This window comes from Saccoglossus kowalevskii, chromosome 18 (assembly GCF_978046115.1).
Source record: "Saccoglossus kowalevskii chromosome 18, keSacKowa6.1, whole genome shotgun sequence".
NCBI classification, from domain to species: Eukaryota; Metazoa; Hemichordata; class Enteropneusta; family Harrimaniidae; genus Saccoglossus; species Saccoglossus kowalevskii.
In genome coordinates this window covers 5,786,169-5,806,528 of record NC_140658.1, presented here as the reverse complement: position 1 = coordinate 5,806,528, position 20,360 = coordinate 5,786,169, and the positions used below count along the sequence as shown (strand labels likewise).

General features: G+C 35.0%; 3 protein-coding genes across 3 annotated transcripts; 2 read left to right on the top strand and 1 right to left on the bottom strand.

The window, feature by feature from the left end:
- The first annotated feature begins 166 nt into the window (after positions 1–166).
- Positions 167–2,557, top strand: LOC146731508 (transmembrane protein 14C-like). Its single transcript, XM_085493155.1, has 4 exons — positions 167–266; positions 1,213–1,314; positions 2,033–2,120; positions 2,245–2,557. Exons 1-4 carry the CDS (start codon positions 194–196, stop codon positions 2,282–2,284), a joined length of 303 nt encoding a protein of 100 aa, XP_085349281.1. The 5' UTR covers positions 167–193; the 3' UTR covers positions 2,285–2,557.
- Positions 2,558–2,684: 127 nt separating this feature from the next.
- LOC100373071 (non-structural maintenance of chromosomes element 1 homolog) lies at positions 2,685–9,554 on the bottom strand. The gene is made up of 7 exons (XM_002736712.4): positions 9,198–9,554; positions 8,352–8,473; positions 7,875–7,952; positions 6,009–6,161; positions 5,023–5,139; positions 4,790–4,925; positions 2,685–3,137 (listed from the first exon to the last, which is right to left on the bottom strand). Exons 1-7 carry the CDS (start codon positions 9,301–9,303, stop codon positions 3,025–3,027), a joined length of 825 nt encoding a protein of 274 aa, XP_002736758.1. The 5' UTR covers positions 9,304–9,554; the 3' UTR covers positions 2,685–3,024.
- Positions 9,550–20,171, top strand: LOC102808645 (vacuolar protein sorting-associated protein 28 homolog). The gene is made up of 7 exons (XM_085493154.1): positions 9,550–9,699; positions 9,899–9,924; positions 12,368–12,495; positions 13,096–13,201; positions 14,370–14,471; positions 14,956–15,101; positions 19,473–20,171. The coding sequence occupies exons 1-7, from the start codon at positions 9,555–9,557 to the stop codon at positions 19,591–19,593; spliced, it is 774 nt and encodes a 257-aa protein (XP_085349280.1). The 5' UTR covers positions 9,550–9,554; the 3' UTR covers positions 19,594–20,171.
- Positions 20,172–20,360: the final 189 nt, after the last annotated feature.

Below are 20,360 nucleotides of genomic sequence, written 5' to 3'. Positions count from 1 at the left end.
GCGTGGAATATCAAATTTAATTTGCAAAATACTCGTTCAGTGAAAACATCAATAACATGATGCTTACAACTCGACTTTTTAATTAATAATTCTACTTACTAAATAACAACTAAATTAATCCCTTCTTTCACCAATGTCGAATGGAATAGCCCACGCACGGAGTTGTGGGAGTGATATTCATTCATCTTTCAAAATGGCTGACGTATTGAGCTTTGGATACGCTGCCCTTGTGGCAATGGGTGGTATAATGGGTTATATGAAAGCGGGTAAGAAATTATGTGCTGTTGTACGCAGCAATAATCGGGAATTAAATATCGAATACATTGCAGTATGGTGTAATGTTACCTTTCTTGAAGTAATTCAGATTTCAATAGTACCTCTGCCAGTGGTGACCCCAGCCAGGCACCAATGATTGTTACTTTGAAATCAACAACACTTTGTACATTGCATGTAGATATTGACATTTAATTTAACCAGGGAGCTGCTATATTGCATTGCATATAATATTCCCTACCAAGCCAAGCCAAAAAATTATTCATGGAGGTTACATTTGAGAGGACAAAATAAAAGTGCGATCCTACTAATTACTGCCCGGGACCTGGAGTATTTTCCGGCAGTCCCGGGCATTTGATTTTGTGGGACCCTAAAAAGTGGGCCAAGGTATTGGGTTGGTTGCGAGAAAGGAGGTATTTGAAAAAAAAAGTTGGAGCTCCTTGTGTCCATTTTCTGCACCCATATGTTTTTTCCTGTTCAGACAAAAATATGCAAAGACATGTTAAAATGCACTTACGTGTAATTTGGAATCGTATCTGTGAGAGAAATATTTGCGACATTTTGCAAGTGTCAAATAATCTCTGTGTTTATAGCTCTACTCTAGTCATTCATAGTACTTTTTCGCGAGATTTGTGACTTTTCATCATCCAAAAAAGTGAAAAATTTGATGAAAAATCAAAATTTTGCAAGAAAAGTGTCAGAAATGACTACAGCTGGAGAAAACTAAAAACTTTTGTATCAGTGAGCTTGTTAATTGATATCATTATTAAGATCATGACTTTCATGAAATTTTCTCCTCTGATGAATAAAATGATAGCGCCGATTATACAATACCGGGGACACATTTGAATAATGTAAATGTGCTTCTATTCAAATGTATTTATGGTCTACACAAGTACTACGAATATTTAGCAATTGTTCTTTTTTGACAATTCCCAGGTAGTACCATGTCTCTGTTGGCAGGATTGCTGTTTGGTGGTCTATCTGGCTATGGGGCGGTACAGACGACTCAAGATCCAAAGAATGTTTACTTGTCTTTAGGTAATTTAAAATATTGAACAGATACCGAAATGCAGTGATTTTGAGGATAGCAGTGTTCAGCCAATCTGTTCAATCATAAAAATATGGATATTTTTGTTGGTAGTCGCACATGAAATAGCAAAGATGTTCTACTTTGCCCTGAATAATATCCATGTTTTATTGATAGAACAGTTTGGCTGGAACAATACATTATCCTCAAAATGGCATGTTCTTTCGACGAAACTGCTAAGTTTTGTCACGTTTTAGGAAACAACCAACCAATTTTTCACGATCTAACATTCCACCCATATCAGATACTTGTATATTTACAAAGTATGATCGAAATGGTCGACATTTTGTCATTAATAAGTCCTAAACTCCATTTAACTATAAATTATGTTTCCCCTCTCGCTACCTTAAGTACTTCTTACAAGTATAACAAGTCATTGTTAATGACAAGTCCCCATTCGGGTTCTAGTCATCATAAACATTTCTGCCGAATAATTATTTACACTGATGTGACAGACGTGATTCAAAGTGGAGCCAGTATATTTGTGTGATTCCTAGCCATCAATTCACGTGTCAGGTTTGAATGTAATCTGCCGAGGCACATCTGAAATACAGGTGCAGACGAACTGAGGTAAAATTATAAATAATAAAATAGCCACGCCACTGAATGCAGGCCTACCTTTATTGTGGTATTCTGTTAAGCAATTATTGTTTTTTGCACTTTCCACAGTTGTTGCAGCACTATTGGCTGGCGTTATGGGACATAGATATTCTAACTCTGGAAAGTTCTGGCCACCAGGATTTGTTTGCCTGCTTAGGTATGTAATTTTGTTTCTAATTCGAAAATGTACGTTCATAGCACTGAATTGATCCAAAGGGATTGTGGGAATGCCAAGTAGTCATGGCTGCCATTTTGATTTTCACATTATTGTTCTATTTCAGTGTACTCCAGGCTCTGCGGTTTATCGCCAGATTGATGTAGATGGAAACCAGGAAGGATTTATTTTTTTCAACTATCAGAAGATTGGTATAATAAATATTTTTTAGTTTTGTGGCCAAGTAACATGACCTCTACAATTAGGTGAAACCAATGATTACTGCTTTTGGGGAAACCATATTTTTATTTTCTCAAAATGTATACGGGAGGACATTGTTTGTACTGCAACGAACAAGCGTAATGGATATACTCATTTACTAGCCCTGGTGGTTGGTGTACTCAGAATGAATTATTAAATTTGTAAATAAGTACAAGGAACTTGTCTCTTTAGTGTCACCTTCTTTCACACATTTATAATCATAATCTCCCATGCAGAATATACAAGGTCTGTTCACTGGTTGTGTTAGATTCGACAATAGAATACTTGTAGTTAAAATGACATGTATTTAGGAATGTGCTGTTTTATTGTTTACACACAAAACTGTTCTTTTCTTTACATTTGCAGAGACATTTAGAGGGTGATTTATTTGACAGTATAGGTATAAGTGGATTGTATGATGATGATCCCCATTTATTGAAAGAAAATCTTTCAAACTTTATTCATCGCTTAAAATAGATGTGTCATCACACCAGTGTTAGCCAGGCTTTGGTTCAGATAAAATGTTGAAGGCTAAAAAATTATCAAATAGAGTATGAAAGCTTTGGCAGTAAACAAGTCTACCAATCTTGATGAATAACAACATCCTCTGGTACTGAAATATCGCAACATTTGTAGCACTTAATTCTCAGTTTTTACGCTTTTTTGATGGTCTTCCAGATCTTGCCTTAGAATTGATGCTGGTTCTTTGGGTTTGTGAACTAGATGTGCCCGCCCTAGGCTCTTCATTGCCATTCATTTCTGTGAATCAAAGTGAAAACAAATCATTGTAAATAATATATAGTCGTGTTTGTATTATAGACACATATGCGAGGTATATGACTTGATGGGTGAAGTTCGAAATAGATTGGTCTAGGCATGTGTGAGATGTGGCTCTATGGAACTGCTTACAATAAGACAAGATAGTGGCCAGTCAGCCATTTTGGATTAGATGGTGACTTAAATGTATTTTTGTCAGATGTAAATCCGGAATGCATTTTTTTAAGTAGAAAGGCTGCCAGTCGGCCATTTTGAACAAATTCAAAAAATAAATTCATCAAGGTCCCATTCTGATTGTATGCACAAAGTTTGACCAGAGTCTGTCCAAGTACTTTAGCTCTACTTCTGGTATGGTGAATCTGAATTTTTTGAAACAAAATGGCCACCAGTCAGCCATTTTGAATTTGATCTGAAAAATAAAACAACATGCATCAAGGTCCTATTGTCATTAATGTATATACTATGTTTAAACCAAAACTGTCCACACAACTGAGATCTAGTTCTGAAATAGTGAAAATGTGTGATTTTGATGCAATTTTTGACTTTTCGGCAATCTTGAATCAGATCATGAAATAAATTCATGTGCATCTCTGATGTCTCCAGGCACGTCTGATTAATAGATCTGGAACTGCATTTTATAAAACAAAAAGGTTGTCAGGTAGCCATTTTAATCTGATACTGCTGGATATGGACAGACACAAGCACACAGGGAGTTCAATCCATAAATCCTGAAAAAAAGGGACTAAAAAGTATTTGAAACGGGGTTCCTCTCAAGGGATAGGGTTGTCAGAAAAACCTATCAATGTAGGGGTCAATTAATAGGAGCTGCATCACAGACATGTATAACTGACTTATGTAAACCATGTCCAACAGTGGATTTTAGAATCTGGGATTTGCAATCCTTAGTTTCATATAGCAAGAACCATTACTGTACTCTCCCAACTTAGTACCCACCCCCCAATTTATGGGAAATTCTGTTTTGCGTTCACATTCAACTTAGTGCCCACCCCTTCCAAAACACCCCAAATTAACCTGTCAAGTCACAAAAACTTTGGTTATAGTGCGACTATCATGAATGGGATGCGAATAGGTAAACTACAAATTAACATGTTGTCAATCGTGAAAGTTGTTAAAATTCAGAAATTGTAAATCAACATTTTTTTTAAAAAAAACATTGTTTTTTCGCTGAAATCCACATTGCGTTGTAAAAAAATGCAATTGTCGCAGCATTCTGATTGTTCTAATGAAGACTTGACCTGAAAGGACAGAGGACATTTTCGTCAAATCATGCAAAAAACATGACGGAAATTGCTTTGCATTGAGAATATATGCGTAAAATGGAGAATGATGACTATCTTCCCACAGACCCTGATAATTCTAGTAAATTCTTATGGTATGTAGATACCGGGTAATATTGTTATAGAAGGTGCATGTTTTCTGTGAACATTCCTGTTTCTTCATTGTAATCGTGTTATAGAATCAATGACGATGCAACTCATTTTGCAATTTTATTTTCTGCTTAAAGGATATTGTCATTTAGATAGTTTTTCGAGGTGAGTGTTCGACTAAACTCCCACACTCTAAAAAAACATGATTTTTTTTCGCTGAGTCTTTCAAGTATGGTATTACATTACCTTCAATGTGCATATCAATGATTTCATGTTCCCATCGACCTTTACACCCCGGACACATAGGAGCATCTCGTCCGTAAAAAAGGCGACTAGCACAATGAAGGTGCAGCTTCAAATCGCAGTGAGTACAGCACTGACCCTGCAAATGTATAATGAAAAAAAAAAAGTTGGCTTTAGTTTTGTAATAAGCAGAGGAAATCTCATGAACAGTCATCATCCTGGTGTAAAAAACCTACCTTTATAACAATACTTTTACATAAATTACAAAACGTCAAATCATCTGGATACGTCTCTCTTAAGATTGGTTCCAGTTCTAATATGGACCGTGCACTTAACGTTACTTCTCCTTGGTTCTGAAGGAAAACAGACAAAAATGATTGCAGTAAACCACCACGGGGAAAAAGTCTCACAAGGAAACGGCTCCTAGATCCAAATCACTTGTAGTACACATTAAAATCGCACATTGCATTTGAGGATGATGTGTTGAAAATCATTATTTTGATATAGTTTTAATTGTATTGATGAGACCCACAAATCAAAATGTAAATTAAAGTGAGAATACATCAAAATTAAGCTATTAACTTGACTCAGTTAACCACATTTTAACTCGCCTCTGTTAACCACCTGTTAACTTACCTTGATTAATCTTCTGTTAACTTACCTTGGTTAACCACCTGTCAACTTACCTCAGTTAACCACCTGTCAACTTACCTCAGTTAACCATATGTTAACTCACCCCTGTTTACCACTTATTGGCTGACCTCTGTTAACCACATGTTAATTTATCTTGGTTAACCACCTGTTAACTTACCTCTGTTATTCACAAGTTAACTTACCCCGGTTAACCACATGTTAACTTACACCTGTTAATTCACCCCTGTTAACCACTATTGGCTTACCTCTGTTAACCACATGTTAACTTACCTCTGTTACCCACAAGTTAGTATACCTGTTAACTCACCCCTGTTAACCACCTGTTAACTTACCTCTGTTAACCACCTTTTAACTTAGCCCTGTTAACTTAAACTTACCTCTGTTAACCACATGATACTGTAAAGGGGTTAATTATTCACTGGGTTTTAATTTAGCTTATTTAAAATTTAGCATAGAACACATTATCTAAATGACAAAACCGTGAATTTAAACCCCACTGAATATGCCTGAAATGGTAAATCCATGAAATTTAAACCCAGTAAAAATTAGTCATTTTACAGTAACTCACCTCTGTTAACCATTTGTCTTTTATCAATCTTTTCAGCAGATTCTGTGCTTCCACTTTGGACATCTTTTTAACATTTTTATCTAAGTGATCTGCCAGATTCAGTATGTCTGTTGACGATGCCATTCCTGATTCTGATTGAACAATCAGGGCGATCTGAAAAAAATACAATACTGCCTTAATTCTGTTTTCATTGGAGTTTAAATCAGTAAGTAAACAAGTCATTGAAAATGACAAAGTCCCCGTTGAATTTTGAAAGTTCTCTTTGTGCACCTCATATTAAAGCGGAGGGGTTGTCGCGAGCGTGTCCTTGAAACTTGAGTTCCATGTGGCGTATACAACAGATTGTATATTTACATCAAAACACGTGTTCCGTGTAGTAGTAATATGGCCAAAAATAAAAACAGCCGCTATTTGGCCACCTTTGATCTGATTATGAAACACACTAATATGTATGATGTATGTGCCAAATACGAATGAAAATGGTACATAAATTGTGGAAATATAGTAGTAAGGCCAAAAAGTCAGATGGCTGTCAATCGGCCATCCTTGACCAGATTTTGAAATAAATTGTCATGGACATGCATCCTAACATGTATAAAGTACATGTATGTGCCAAATTTGAATGAAAACTGACAGAGCATGTCCCAAGATACCGCATAAAAAAACAAAAAAAACAAGATGCCTTCCAGTCGACCATTTTTGATCCAATTGCGAAATAAATCGTCATGGACATGTATACTAACATGTATAATCTATGTACCAAGTTTGAATGACAACTGACAAAGCATGTCCAAAATACGACATTTTCAAAAAACAAGATGCATGTGCATATGTCCCACATAAAGTACTAGGCACATGCAAAGAATAAACGGAATCGGTCCACAGGATTCTGAAATATAACTGGACAGACTGACGGATGGACAGACTTAGGAACTCACGGACGGTCGGGGACATGTATCCTAACATGTATGATCTATGTACTAAATTTGAATGAAAACTGACAAAGCATGTCCAAAATACGACATTTTCAAAAAACAAGATGGCTGCCAGTCGGCCATCTTTAATCCAATTGTGAAATAAGTCGTCATGGACATGTATCTAACATGTATAATCTATGTACCAAGTTTGAATGAAAACTGACAAAACATATCCAAAATACAACATTTTCAAAAAACAAGATGGCTGCCAGTCGGCCATTTTGAATCGAATCGCAAAACCACTGCATTTGCATATGTGATTATGTCCCACATGCAAAGAATGAACGAAATTGGTCCAAGGGATTCTGAGATATGAATCTGGACGAACGAACGGAGACCGAAATATAAGTCCCCGTTTTCGGACTTCGTTCGAACGGGGACTAATATGCAGTGAGTTTAAGCTTAACTTGGAGGTGACCCTTTAACCAAAATCAACTTTTGTCACCATTCGCAAAATATTTTTTAATATTTTTCTACGATTTTGATCAAGACATGTAATGATGTAACAATGGTAATTACTAGCGAGACACCTGAGCAGAGTGAAACAACCACCAGCGTGGTTGTAACAGTGAGTGTAAAGTAATAATATTATGATTGTTTCCTGATAAGCAGTAGTATGCAATGTTTACAATAGTGCAACAATGTTTCTGTTTATATGAAAACTAGTGTTCAAACTCAACAGTTATTGGCGCAAGCGTTACCTGCAATAGTATAGTAATTATCATATGGAATCTGTGGAAACCAAAACCAAATCTAGAAACGCAGGTGAATCAGCTTTGGAGAGAAAGAAAATGCAAACATTGTTGCTCTAGTGTGAACATCACACAATGCAAGTGCAAATTGAAACCATTTTGCAAAGGAGGGGTAGGTTCAGAATGAGGGTACTTACTGTCTTTTTGAATAGATCTATTTCATTTTGTTGATAAAGACAGCTGAGTTTACCCATTTCTGACTCTGATGTCCTAACCTGTAGGAAACATGAATAATGTTAAAAATTGTTTATACAGAATCAGAGTTGACTTTCAGAAACAGTAACGTGGTTTGGGGTCAAAGTTGACAAAAACAACATTGTGAAGGCTCAAAGTTGACAACAGTAACAAGGTATAGGTCAAATTTGGCAATAATGTACTGTAAAATACAACTAATCTTTGCTACTTTCATAGAAGGAATGGTTCAGTGAAAATAAAATCCAGCGAATATACCTTTTTTCTTATATTCAACTCGTCAAAAATTAGTGAAAACAAATTCAATACAAAACAAAATACAAGACAAAAGTCTTTTAAGCGAAAATTAATTCCAGTTAAAATAAAATATTTTAGATGACATGATCAAAAGTGTAAAAAAGTGTAGGTTGAAAACTCATTACCAAGGCATACATCTGAGATCCAATATCTTCTTCTATTCCTCTTCGTATTTCCATAGAAAACTGACCAATATTGCGGTTTATTGTCTGTACATACTGAGTGAGATCTTTAGCAGCATAAGTGACTATATAGGAAGAAAAATGAATATTTGTTACACATTTTATATCATAGGTGGGTAATATGCGACTAGGAGGATGTGTGATGAAGACTCCACTAATCAGAAATTGCAACATTAATGTTAAAAAGTCATTGTCAATGACAAATTCATCGTCATGTTTTTTGTGACCTTGTCAAACAATGAAAAGCATAGTTAGATTATGTTTAAATATTGGGATAGTATTTAGCATATTAACACAATGCTTGATCAATAATCAACATGCACACTGGTGCCATCAAGTTCACATTACTTTCACTAATTGATTAATTAGGATTCATAGAACACAACGCTTGATCAATAATCAACATGAACACTGTTGTGCCATCAAGTTCACATTACTTTCACTAATTAGTTAATTAGGATTCATAGAACACAACGCTTGATCAATAATCAACATGCACACTGTTGTGCCATCAAGTTCACATTACTTTCACTGCTCACGCACACTGTGGTGCCATCAATAGTAAAGAAACAGTCAGTCATACACATAAATCAATCAGCATTATTTTTTTATTTTTTGCAATTGCTATTGTTATATCCTAATAGGGATACGAACGGTATAAAGATAATTATTATAATTAGTAATACTGATGGAAAATTAAATTAATAAAAAAAATAGTACTGATCAGTTTATTTGGATTCTAGTGACTGCAGATAAAGCTGACCCATTTTTTTGTTTCCGGTTTCTTACCTTCGTACTTTTCACATGCAAATTTGTGGAGGTCCTTCATTTCGTCGTGTGTCAATGTTCCCCTGGACAGAAAACTCTGAATGATAAATCTATGAGAATTATTCATTTTGAACAGTTTGCAGTCCTCCGTTATTATAGGCGCTCAACAAAAATGACAGGCGACAAGTAAACACCATACACTTTCATATGTCTCCCGCCGTGATGATGTCACACATGGAACCGTCGAAATACATTTACCGACAGGTCAACATGACATTAATATGGTAGGTTCCCGGAAAAAAGTCAAATATAAAAACTTAAAACACTCTTAAACGCCAATAACTATTTACTAATAGAAGCTCCTTGTTAATTTTACAAATGTCAAGGGTCAAATATATCCCAGCGTTCAACGCGGCTTCCCGGAAGTATTTGGTTGTCCCAATTTCTACTGTTTTCGTTACACTTTCTTATTTGCGAAAACAGAAAATGTCTATGTTTATGGGAGTGCCGTCACAAAGTGCAGGTAAATCATCGATGTGTGAATGATAGTTCAGTCTATCAGTCCACCGGAAGCCGTTCGTAAATGATTTACTTTACACTGAATCGTTCTGTTTGTGTCTTATTTGGGTTGTCATCACGGGACTTTGACTGGCCACTGACACACTAACTCATTAATATTTCGTATCCGTAATAATTATATCTAACAATGTTCTCCCCTGCAGCATCAAACAGACCTGAACTGTACGAGGTGAGTTGATTTATAGTTATTAATTTTTATTTATTTACATGTATTTTAAATTTTAAATAAATTGATAGTCCATCATCATACACACCGTGACTGCCGTCAGCCACAGTCCCTATGAGCATGGAGCTATGAGTCAGCATAGGCAGGTTTATATGATAGTAGTGCAGAAACCACTGAACTGTTTTTTTTTAGCCGCCGGGTCATCCCTACTGCGCAACTGCCAGACCTGATGAATCGATTGACTGTCACACGCAACTAAACACCATCTTGAATTTTCAAGGTGAATGTTCCGGCGAAGCACTCCACTATCACCTTGAAGTATTTCATTAGGACTATGTGTATGTGACAATGCCCTCACAGTTTAGAATCAGTTTAACAACACAGCCAATCATATAATTTCTTTCTTCAACGCGCTTGGCCAAGCTATCAAAATCTTCGAGGCGGAGCTAAGTCACAAAACGCGCACCACTCTACCATGTATTTCTATGGACTCTGCGCGAGCTGCTGTGCACTGACCAAAAAGCCGGTGAAAATAGCTAAAATCGAGAAAACAGCACAAACTTAACTTTTCTTAACTTTGAAGAAATCCAACCAAATTTAAATATGTTTTACATGATGTAGGGGGTGACAACAACCATTCCAAAAATACCGTTTTCTGAGAATTTATTGGTCTTTGTTTCACCATGATGGTTGCCAGGCGGTGAAAATGCCTGACCCGAGAATAAATGTCGCTGAGCACAGCTAAAGCTGTGGTGGCTTGGATGTCGAGGTGATACAGCGACAATATCCATACATCATGCAACTCACTGATATTCAGACCAAAGCTATTCAAGCTTTACTTAATAATAGTGTTGTCACCACTGTTGACTGTTATAGAAGAGTAGGTGTTATACCCCAAAGCTCGTGATATCACTGCAACACATATCGGCAGTAATGAAGCCGAAAACATCAGAAATGCAGAGCTCCGAGCGCTTTCTGCCAGTCTTTGTAACAAAGCTTTCTATTGGTCGGTAAACTTTCTATCGCGCAACAACGTGACATACACGGTTATGAATGGTATTACCGCACGGTGTTGTAGAGGGAGGAATGTCCGAACGGAACAACACCGTGCAGGCGGACGATGCTAAACACTGGCTGTCATCCAATTTTTCAAGTGAAAATCAACACGTCCAAAAATTATGAGCAAACAACGCCCTCCTATGTCAATAAGTTACGTCCACTGACCTGACAACAGACATGACCTCCAAACCCAACTAATCAAATACCCGAAACAGAGGAGCGCAAACTTTCGTTCTCGATGTTTATTAATAATAACTTTATTACACTACTAAAAACCTTCAGAGGGTTTCTGTATGGTAAGGAACATAAATACAAAGAAATAAAAAAGCATACAAGACATAAGAGATAAAAAAATTAAATTACTTATGTGAATTAACTGACAGGCCTGCATTGTGTTGCAGTGTTAGTTTTTTTTTATAACTAAAATCACCAGAAGTACTAAAGTTGTCAGTTGTATCGCAGAGTGGTGAGAGCTTCACCAGAAATTAATGGTGACCCAAGAAATATTGAAAACGGTGGTGATCCAATAACCAGACTTTTGGAGAATTTCACGCAGGTGGCCGACAAATTTAAAATGCGCCTGTGCCAGCTAGGTATTTTAAGATTCATTGAATTGAATTATTATTATTATAATTATTCATTGAAGGAGATTAAAACGTTATAAGGGGATTATTCTTCAGTATTGATGTGGAACAAAGAAAAATTATAGAAACGCCAGCAGCAATCAATTAAATATATAAAGTTATGAAACACAAAATAGACGAATACCATGGCAATGTTCCCGGTGCCATGTCTAAAAGCATGATTACATTATCAGTGAAAACCAAACTTATGGACAGTGCATGGATATTAAAAAGGATAACAAACGAGGAACAAATTTACCGAAGGTGACTGCTTACTGCAACGAGTTTGTCAATTTCCTGCATACCGTTGACCCCATAAAGATACAATTTTTTGATGAGGCTAGAGTGAGAGTCATCAAAAATATGAACCTGACCTTCAGCCATGCCCTTCAAGATGAGCATGCTGTCAAAATACAATGTTATACAAAATCTTTATTACGTATTTGAATATGTAACTTTTAACTATTATACATCATTTGGCTGATAATTGTAGTACCTGGTAATAATCACATTTCTTACACAGTGAGTGATGTATATTTTTCACTTGGAATTTATTTTTTTCTTATTTTCACTGAAAGAATGAATCAGTGAAAATAGAATCCTGTAAAATTACTTTTTTACTCATATTTTACATTTTACTCATCAAAAATCAGTGAAAAATAAACTTCATACATATCGGCCAAAATGTCTTTTCAGTTACCCCGGTAAAATTAATTCCAGCTTTTGCTTTAAAATATTTTACAGTAACATATTTTTGTCTGCAGGAAGTCAAGCTGCACCGGAATGCCAGGGAGCGTGAGAAGTATGATAATCTGTCAGAATTATTTGCCGTAATCAACACCCTCCAAAATTTAGAGAAAATGTACATCAAAGATGCGGTCACACCAAAAGAGTGAGTAAAGTTGACAAGGGGTACACTTGATGTGTTATAATTTTGCTTATAAGTATTTTTGTGAAAATCACAAATATTAAATGGATAATTTAACCATACAGGATTCCTATGTGAGAGCGTTTTAAAGTTAATTCATTGTGCATTAGAATGTGTTCTACCAATATCCCAAGAACCCATTTGATTTGAATAAAATGTTATAATTTGGTCATCCAGGTTAATCTATCAACCTGGTCAGATTTTCTTAAAAACTACATACGGTAATAATCACATATCAAACAATTTAAAGATATTTCTGAATATATTTGTAGATCCACTGTTTTGAAAATTACCAGTACAGTATATAGTACAGTCTTGACAAACAAAACTTAACTTCCAAGCTGATATCAGCTGGCTATGCTTTTTCATAGATACTTATAATTTTTAAAGTGAATATCATTGTCGTCAATAGTTCCAACTGTTTTTTTTTTTAATCTAATTTTCTATACTTATTTTACACATCCCATTGTTTATTATGTTGAGAAATCAAACCTTATCAAATACATGACGGGGTCTATAATTAATCAATCGATGCTAATTATTATTATCATTGTTATGTGATAGATACACTGTAGCATGTTCAAGGTTACTGGTGCAGTATAAAGCAGCTTTCAAACAAGTGCAAAGTGACGAATATCAGACAGTTGAAATTTTCTGCAACAAATTCAGGGTATGTTGATCCTTATTGAAAGTAAAATGCCCTGTCAGTATCTTTTTTTAGTGCCATTTTCACTCATTGCAGTTTTGAGTTATCAAAAAAAAGGAACTGGCTTCAATATGCAAATGTAAATGAGAATTACTTGGTTGACCAATCTGAGATCACTTCGAAAATTAATTCCCACTCTGTAGTTGATGCACATGAGAGAAACATTCTACAATGTGCTTGTTTACATAGAGTGATATGTATACATGTTTCAGGGCTGCTCATTATTCCAATCTCTTATTGCACAATGTGTTTGTCTGCATAGAACAATAAATGTATACATGTTCCAGGGCTGCTCACCATTTCAACTTCATATTTTGTACTATGTGCATGTTTTCATAGAGCAATATATGCATACAGGTTCCCGGGCTGCACATCATTCCGACCTCTATATCATTCAGGTTTTGAATACAAAAAAATAACTTTTTAGCTACCTTGTATTTTTCTAATAAAAAAAACATATTTGCTGTATTAGCTTTTTCAGCACCAGACTTTCTCGCTCAAATTTTTCTGAATTTTTTTTCTGTGTTCATCAATATTTTATGGAAATGAAATTTTGGAGCCAACAGGCACAATTTGAGTAAATTTTCGTTATTTACTCGAAATATTTGGCTTTTTTTGTACCAATCTTCTGAAGGAAGTACAGACTATAAACAGGAATATTTTGTGATGAAAAGAGGGAACTGGTGAGGAAAGGGTTAAAATCTCTTTTTTTTTTATGTTAATATTTGTGAATTTGATTTGAATCCAGTCAGTAACACATCCTAGATATTGATGTTACCTAATAACCTTCCAAATTCTAGATTTTTTTTTTTTCTCTCTTAGTATCTTTTATGACTTTGTCATGGTATTTTTCGTCTTTTCATCTTGTAGTTTTTTGTGCATTATATCCATTATCATCCATTCCAATGGATGTTAAGTGATGAAATTAAATAAATAAATAAATAAAATAATTAATTAAATAAATAAATAAATAAATAAATAAATAAATAAATAAATAAATAAATAAATAAATAAATAAATAAATAAATAAATCAGGCATTGTGCTATGTAACAATTTCAAAAAGTTGGTTGGGTATATCTTGAACACGACAACTCCGAATATTAAACATCTACGCTTTTCTTTTTATAACAGTTGAATTGCCCAGCCGCTATGGAAAGAATACGAGAAGATCGACCAATCACAATCAAGGACGACAAAGGAAATACAAGTAAATGTATCGCAGATATTGTTTCTGTAAGTCAGCGCTTCAATAGTCTTGATATAACAAAGTCAATTCTATTAACAAGGAATTGCTTCCTGAAAAATGTTACTCTTTATACAAAGGAGATTATATTTGATGTACATTTCATTTGGTGAAATGCATTTTAGTGGGAGAGCACTTGGACATACTCATATGTTCAGTATAATGCAAACATTGTTTGGATTCTGTCATGAAATGTACCATTGAATTGCACCCATATCATTAACTGCTTGTGTGCAAAAAATAATAATACCATGATGTATGTACAGCAAGTGGGGTGTTGACTGATGTATATGAAGTGGTCAATATTACTATCTGAATATATACAGTACGGTAAGTTTATTTGATCAGTAATTTCAGTCATAATTTCTGAGATATGAAGTGTGGAGGTAATTGTCATGTTTAACGTAATTAGGTTTAGAAATTAGGGAATTAGTGAATGAAAATTAAATATTCAAATGTTTATTTACGTTCTAGTTATTTATCACCATTATGGATAAACTTCGTTTGGACATCAAAGCAAACGACGAACTTCAACCTGATTTGAAAGAATTGATGGAGACCATCAACAGAATGAGTTCACTTCCTGGTGATTTTGAAGGAAAACCTAAAATTAACAAATGGTGAGTACCACTACAACTTTATGATGTTGCAATGTTTGGTGTGGTTGGTATGTTCTATGGTGTTAAGCATTGCAGTGAGCTGTGGTGTTGCAGTTGTGTCTATGTGTTCTGTAATGTTGATGTGTCTACAATGTTGGAGTATTCAGCAATGGTGCTCTGCAATGTTGAGGTATACTGTGATATGCTGGGAAGTTTTAAAATGTTTGAGTATTCTATAATATTGATATGTTCTACTGTGTTGTGGTATTCTGCAATGTTGAGGTATGCTTCAATGTTGTGGTGGTATTCTTCAAAGTTGGGATATTCTGCTATGTTGAGATGCTCTGCAATGTTGAGATGTTCTGCAATGTTGAGATGTTCTGCAATGTTCGGATATTCTGCAATGTTGAGATGTTCTGCAATGTTGGGATGTTCTGCAATGTTGGGATATTCTGCAATGTTGAGAAGTTCTGCAATGTTGAGATGCTCTGCAATGTTGAGATGTTCTGCAATGTTAAGATGTTCTGCAATGTTGAGATGTTCTGCAATGTTGAGATGTTCTGCAATGTTGAGATGTTCTGCAATGTTGAGATGTTCTGCAATGTTGAGATGTTCTGCAATGTTGAGATGTTCTGCAATGTTTGGGTACTCTGCAATGTTGAGATGTTCTTCAATGTTAGGGTATTCTGCAATGTTGAGATGTTCTGCAATGTTGAAATGTTCTTCAATGTTAGGGTATTCTGCAATGTTGAGATGTTCTGCAATGTTGAGATGTTCTTCAATGTTAGGGTATTCTGCAATGTTGAGATGTTCTTCAATGTTAGGGTATTCTGCAATGTTGAGATGTTCTGCAATGTTAGGGTATTCTGCAATGTTGAGATGTTCTGCAATGTTAGGGTATTCTGCAATGTTAGGGTATTCTGCAATGTTGAGATGTTCTGCAATGTTGAGATGTTCTGCAATGTTAGGGTATTTTGCAATGTTGAGATGTTCTGCAATGTTAGGGTATTCTGCAATGTTGAGATGTTCTGCAATGTTGAGATGTTCTGCAATGTTAGGGTATTCTGCAATGTTGAGATGTTCTGCAATGTTGAGATGTTCTGCAATGTTAGGGTATTCTGCAATGTTGAGATGTTCTGCAATGTCATGGTGTTCTACAATGTTGAGATGTTCTACAATGTTGAGATGTTCTACAATGTTGAGATGTTTTGCAATGTTAGGGTATTCTGCAATGTTAGGGTATTCTGCAATGTTCGGGTATTCTGGGTATTCTGCAGTGCTGGATGTTCTTCAATGTTGAGGTATTCTTTAATGTCATGGTGTTCTACAATGTTGAGATGTTCTACAATGTTGAGATGTTCTACAATGTTGAGATGTTCTGCAATGTTAGGGTATTCTGCAATGTTGAGATCTTCTGCAATGTTAGGGTATTCTGCAATGTTGAGATGTTCTGCAATGTTGAAATGTTCTGCAATGTTAGGGTATTCTGCAATGTTGAGATGTTCTGCAATGTTGAGATGTTCTGCAATGTTAGGGTATTCTGCAATGTTAGGGTATTCTGCAATGTTGAGATGTTCTGCAATGTTGAGATGTTCTGCAATGTTAGGGTATTCTGCAATGTTGAGATGTTCTGCAATGTTAGGGTATTCTGCAATGTTGAGATGTTCTGCAATGTTGAGATGTTCTGCAATGTTGAGATGTTCTGCAATGTTGAGATGTTCTGCAATGTTGAGATGTTCTGCAATGTTAGGGTATTCTGCAATGTTGAGATGTTCTGCAATGTTGAGATGTTCTTCAATGTTAGGGTATTCTGCAATGTTGAGATGTTCTGCAATGTTGAGATGTTCTGCAATGTTGAGATGTTCTGCAATGTTGAGATGTTCTGCTATGTTGAGATGTTCTGCAATGTTGGGATATTCTGCAATATTGAGATGTTCTGCAATGTTGAGATGTTCTGCAATGTTAGGGTATTCTGCAATGTTGAGATGTTCTGCAATGTTGAGATGTTCTTCAATGTTAGGGTATTCTGCAATGTTGAGATGTTCTGCAATGTTGAGATGTTCTGCAATGTTGAGATGTTCTGCTATGTTGAGATGTTCTGCAATGTTGGGATATTCTGCAATATTGAGATGTTCTTTAATGTCATGGTGTTCTACAATGTTGAGATGTTCTACACTGTTTAGGTATTCTGCAATGTTGAGATGTTCTACAATGTTTAGGTATTCTACAATGTTGAGATGTTCTACAATGTTTAGGTATTCTACAATGTTAGGGTATTCTGGGTATTCTGCAGTGCTGGATGTTCTTCAATGTTGAGGTATTCTTTAATGTCATGGTGTTCTACAATGTTGAGATGTTCTACAATGTTTTGGTATTCTGCAATGTTGAGATGTTCTACAATGTTTAGGTAATCTGCAATGTTGAGATGTTCTACACTGTTTAGGTATTCTGCAATGTTGAGATGTTCTACAATGTTTAGGTATTCTGCAATGTTGAGATGTTCTACAATGTTTAGGTATTCTGCAATGTTGAGATGTTCTACAATGTTTAGGTATTCTGCAATGTTGAGATGTTCTACACTGTTTAGGTATTCTGCAATGTTGAGATGTTCTGCAATGTTGAGATGTTCTGCTATGTTGAGATGTTCTGCAATGTTGGGATATTCTGCAATATTGAGATGTTCTTTAATGTCATGGTGTTCTACAATGTTGAGATGTTCTACACTGTTTAGGTATTCTGCAATGTTGAGATGTTCTACAATGTTTAGGTATTCTACAATGTTGAGATGTTCTACAATGTTTAGGTATTCTACAATGTTAGGGTATTCTGGGTATTCTGCAGTGCTGGATGTTCTTCAATGTTGAGGTATTCTTTAATGTCATGGTGTTCTACAATGTTGAGATGTTCTACAATGTTGAGATGTTCTACACTGTTTAGGTATTCTGCAATGTTGAGATGTTCTACAATGTTTAGGTAATCTGCAATGTTGAGATGTTCTACACTGTTTAGGTATTCTGCAATGTTGAGATGTTCTACAATGTTTAGGTATTCTGCAATGTTGAGATGTTCTACAATGTTTAGGTATTCTGCAATGTTGAGATGTTCTACAATGTTTAGGTATTCTGCAATGTTGAGATGTTCTACACTGTTTAGGTATTCTGCAATGTTGAGATGTTCTACAATGTTTAGGTATTCTGCAATGTTGAGATGTTCTACACTGTTTAGGTATTCTGCAATGTTGGGATATACAGTTTTTGGAAACTGTATATTTATCATATTTTTTTTTAATACATCACAATACACACCTATGTTTATTTGTAGGAATATCTTCTAAATGTGTTATTAAATGTTCATAGTCAAAAAATCAAAATATTAAAAAATATTACAAAGGAATTTATGAATGGCAAGAATACTCCTGAGACATAAATTATGACTGAATAAACTTTAAAGCGGGGAAATGATAACCTACGCATGCGTTAGATGGCCATAGCGTGTCATTGTTTACAAACAAGCGTCTACCCATGAGCTGGGATTTTAGCATGTGTTGTTATGGTTACGTGTGCAGGTGGTGACCCTCCTGCTTTAAAAAGTGATAATTGGTTTTGGTGATTGTAATACAACTAGAGATACCATTTCTGGCCCGCTTGTTTGGGCACACAACATGAGTACACATTCATGTTTGACTTATATGCTTTATCATTAAATTGTGGAGTGTCTCAATTTCCTGCCATGAAAACATTTTTAGAAAGAGTGTCAGTGAATAATGCCATAAGAAATAAGCTAGCACATGCTTATGATACTGGACACTTGAGTTTGAATACAAAATATGCAAATACATGAGAAATAGCACAAAGAAATATATAGTGACCATATATCAGAAAATTTAGACATCAGTTGATGATAATTGTCTATTTATTTACTCTCAATTACTGACCATACACTAAAAATTAATTCGCAAACAATTTACAATCACTTGTCACATGACCAGTGATTTGCATATCCAATTTGATTGCATATGTTATACATGTAGCAACACCTGTCCATAACAATTCAATTTGTGATCAGATAAAAGACGACAGATTTGCAGCAATATTGATTAATGCCATGTATTACTTTATCTTGGGTATGAATAACTATTCCCAAATTGTAACAGAGACTGTGTCATTAACAATGACTTGTCATTCAGTATGTTCCATGATAATTTTTCACCCAGATTTTGATGCTCATCAGTGATTATTCCATTTCTGCAATGTTTAAAACACTGTCATTTGTCATTTACAATTTGTAAATTATGTGTCATGTTCAATATTAATATTATTACTGTAACTTAAAACTGGTAGTGGTTGGTCAGATGTCACTTGTGACCTTATTATGTTTTCTTCATTTTGACAGGTTACAGATTCTTGGCAGTATGACAGCATCAGATGAACTCAATGAAGACCAAGTCAGACAAATGCTTTTTGATTTGGAATCTGCATATAATGATTTCAACAGAGCACTTCATTCATCATAACAACACTTGCCAAAATTAAAATTTACATCTTCAACTAATTTCACACTAGATACATTTTACTGTCAGTGCTATATTGTTTCAAACACCAAAACATCAAAATGCTTAGTTAAAATGTCATATGTAGTATCTGAGGAGATTGCTGTTCAAGAGCTCTGTGAACTGTTTGTAAGCAGCTACCTAGAAAAATTGCTTTGAAATGCTTGCAAAGCACACAAATTCAGGTCTTCCTTGCATATCACCATACATGATTATGAAAGTTGCTTCGTCTTACTCCTTGATATAACTGGATTACAAATTATGGGGAATTGCCTGTTGTGTCTATCATTATAACAAATTTTCATTGAATTTTTGAGTCTGGGCAGGGATTTTTTTTAAATGCAGTATTTTATGTATTAACCTCAAATGTGAAATCATAATTAAACGAAGCATTATTCCATTTATTTTTAATTTGATCATAGCTTGCAAATTACCAGTACTCACGATACTTTCATTTCTTTCTTAGTAAACCCCTAGTTTTGAATTGCTGGTCTATTTGACGTTATTTTTTCAATAAATAAAGACAAGTTTGTTTTACTTTATTCATATACTCTATAGAAGATTTCATTACATATGATTTTTTGTTTTTGTCTTAACATTATCGTTTACCATTTATACTCGAAAATTAACTCCTACAACTGTTACTGCAGAGACCTTGCAAATATTACAGTATTCGTAATCGAAATAATCGAACAGTTCCATAGATTTTGGTGTGATCAGCTACTTCATTC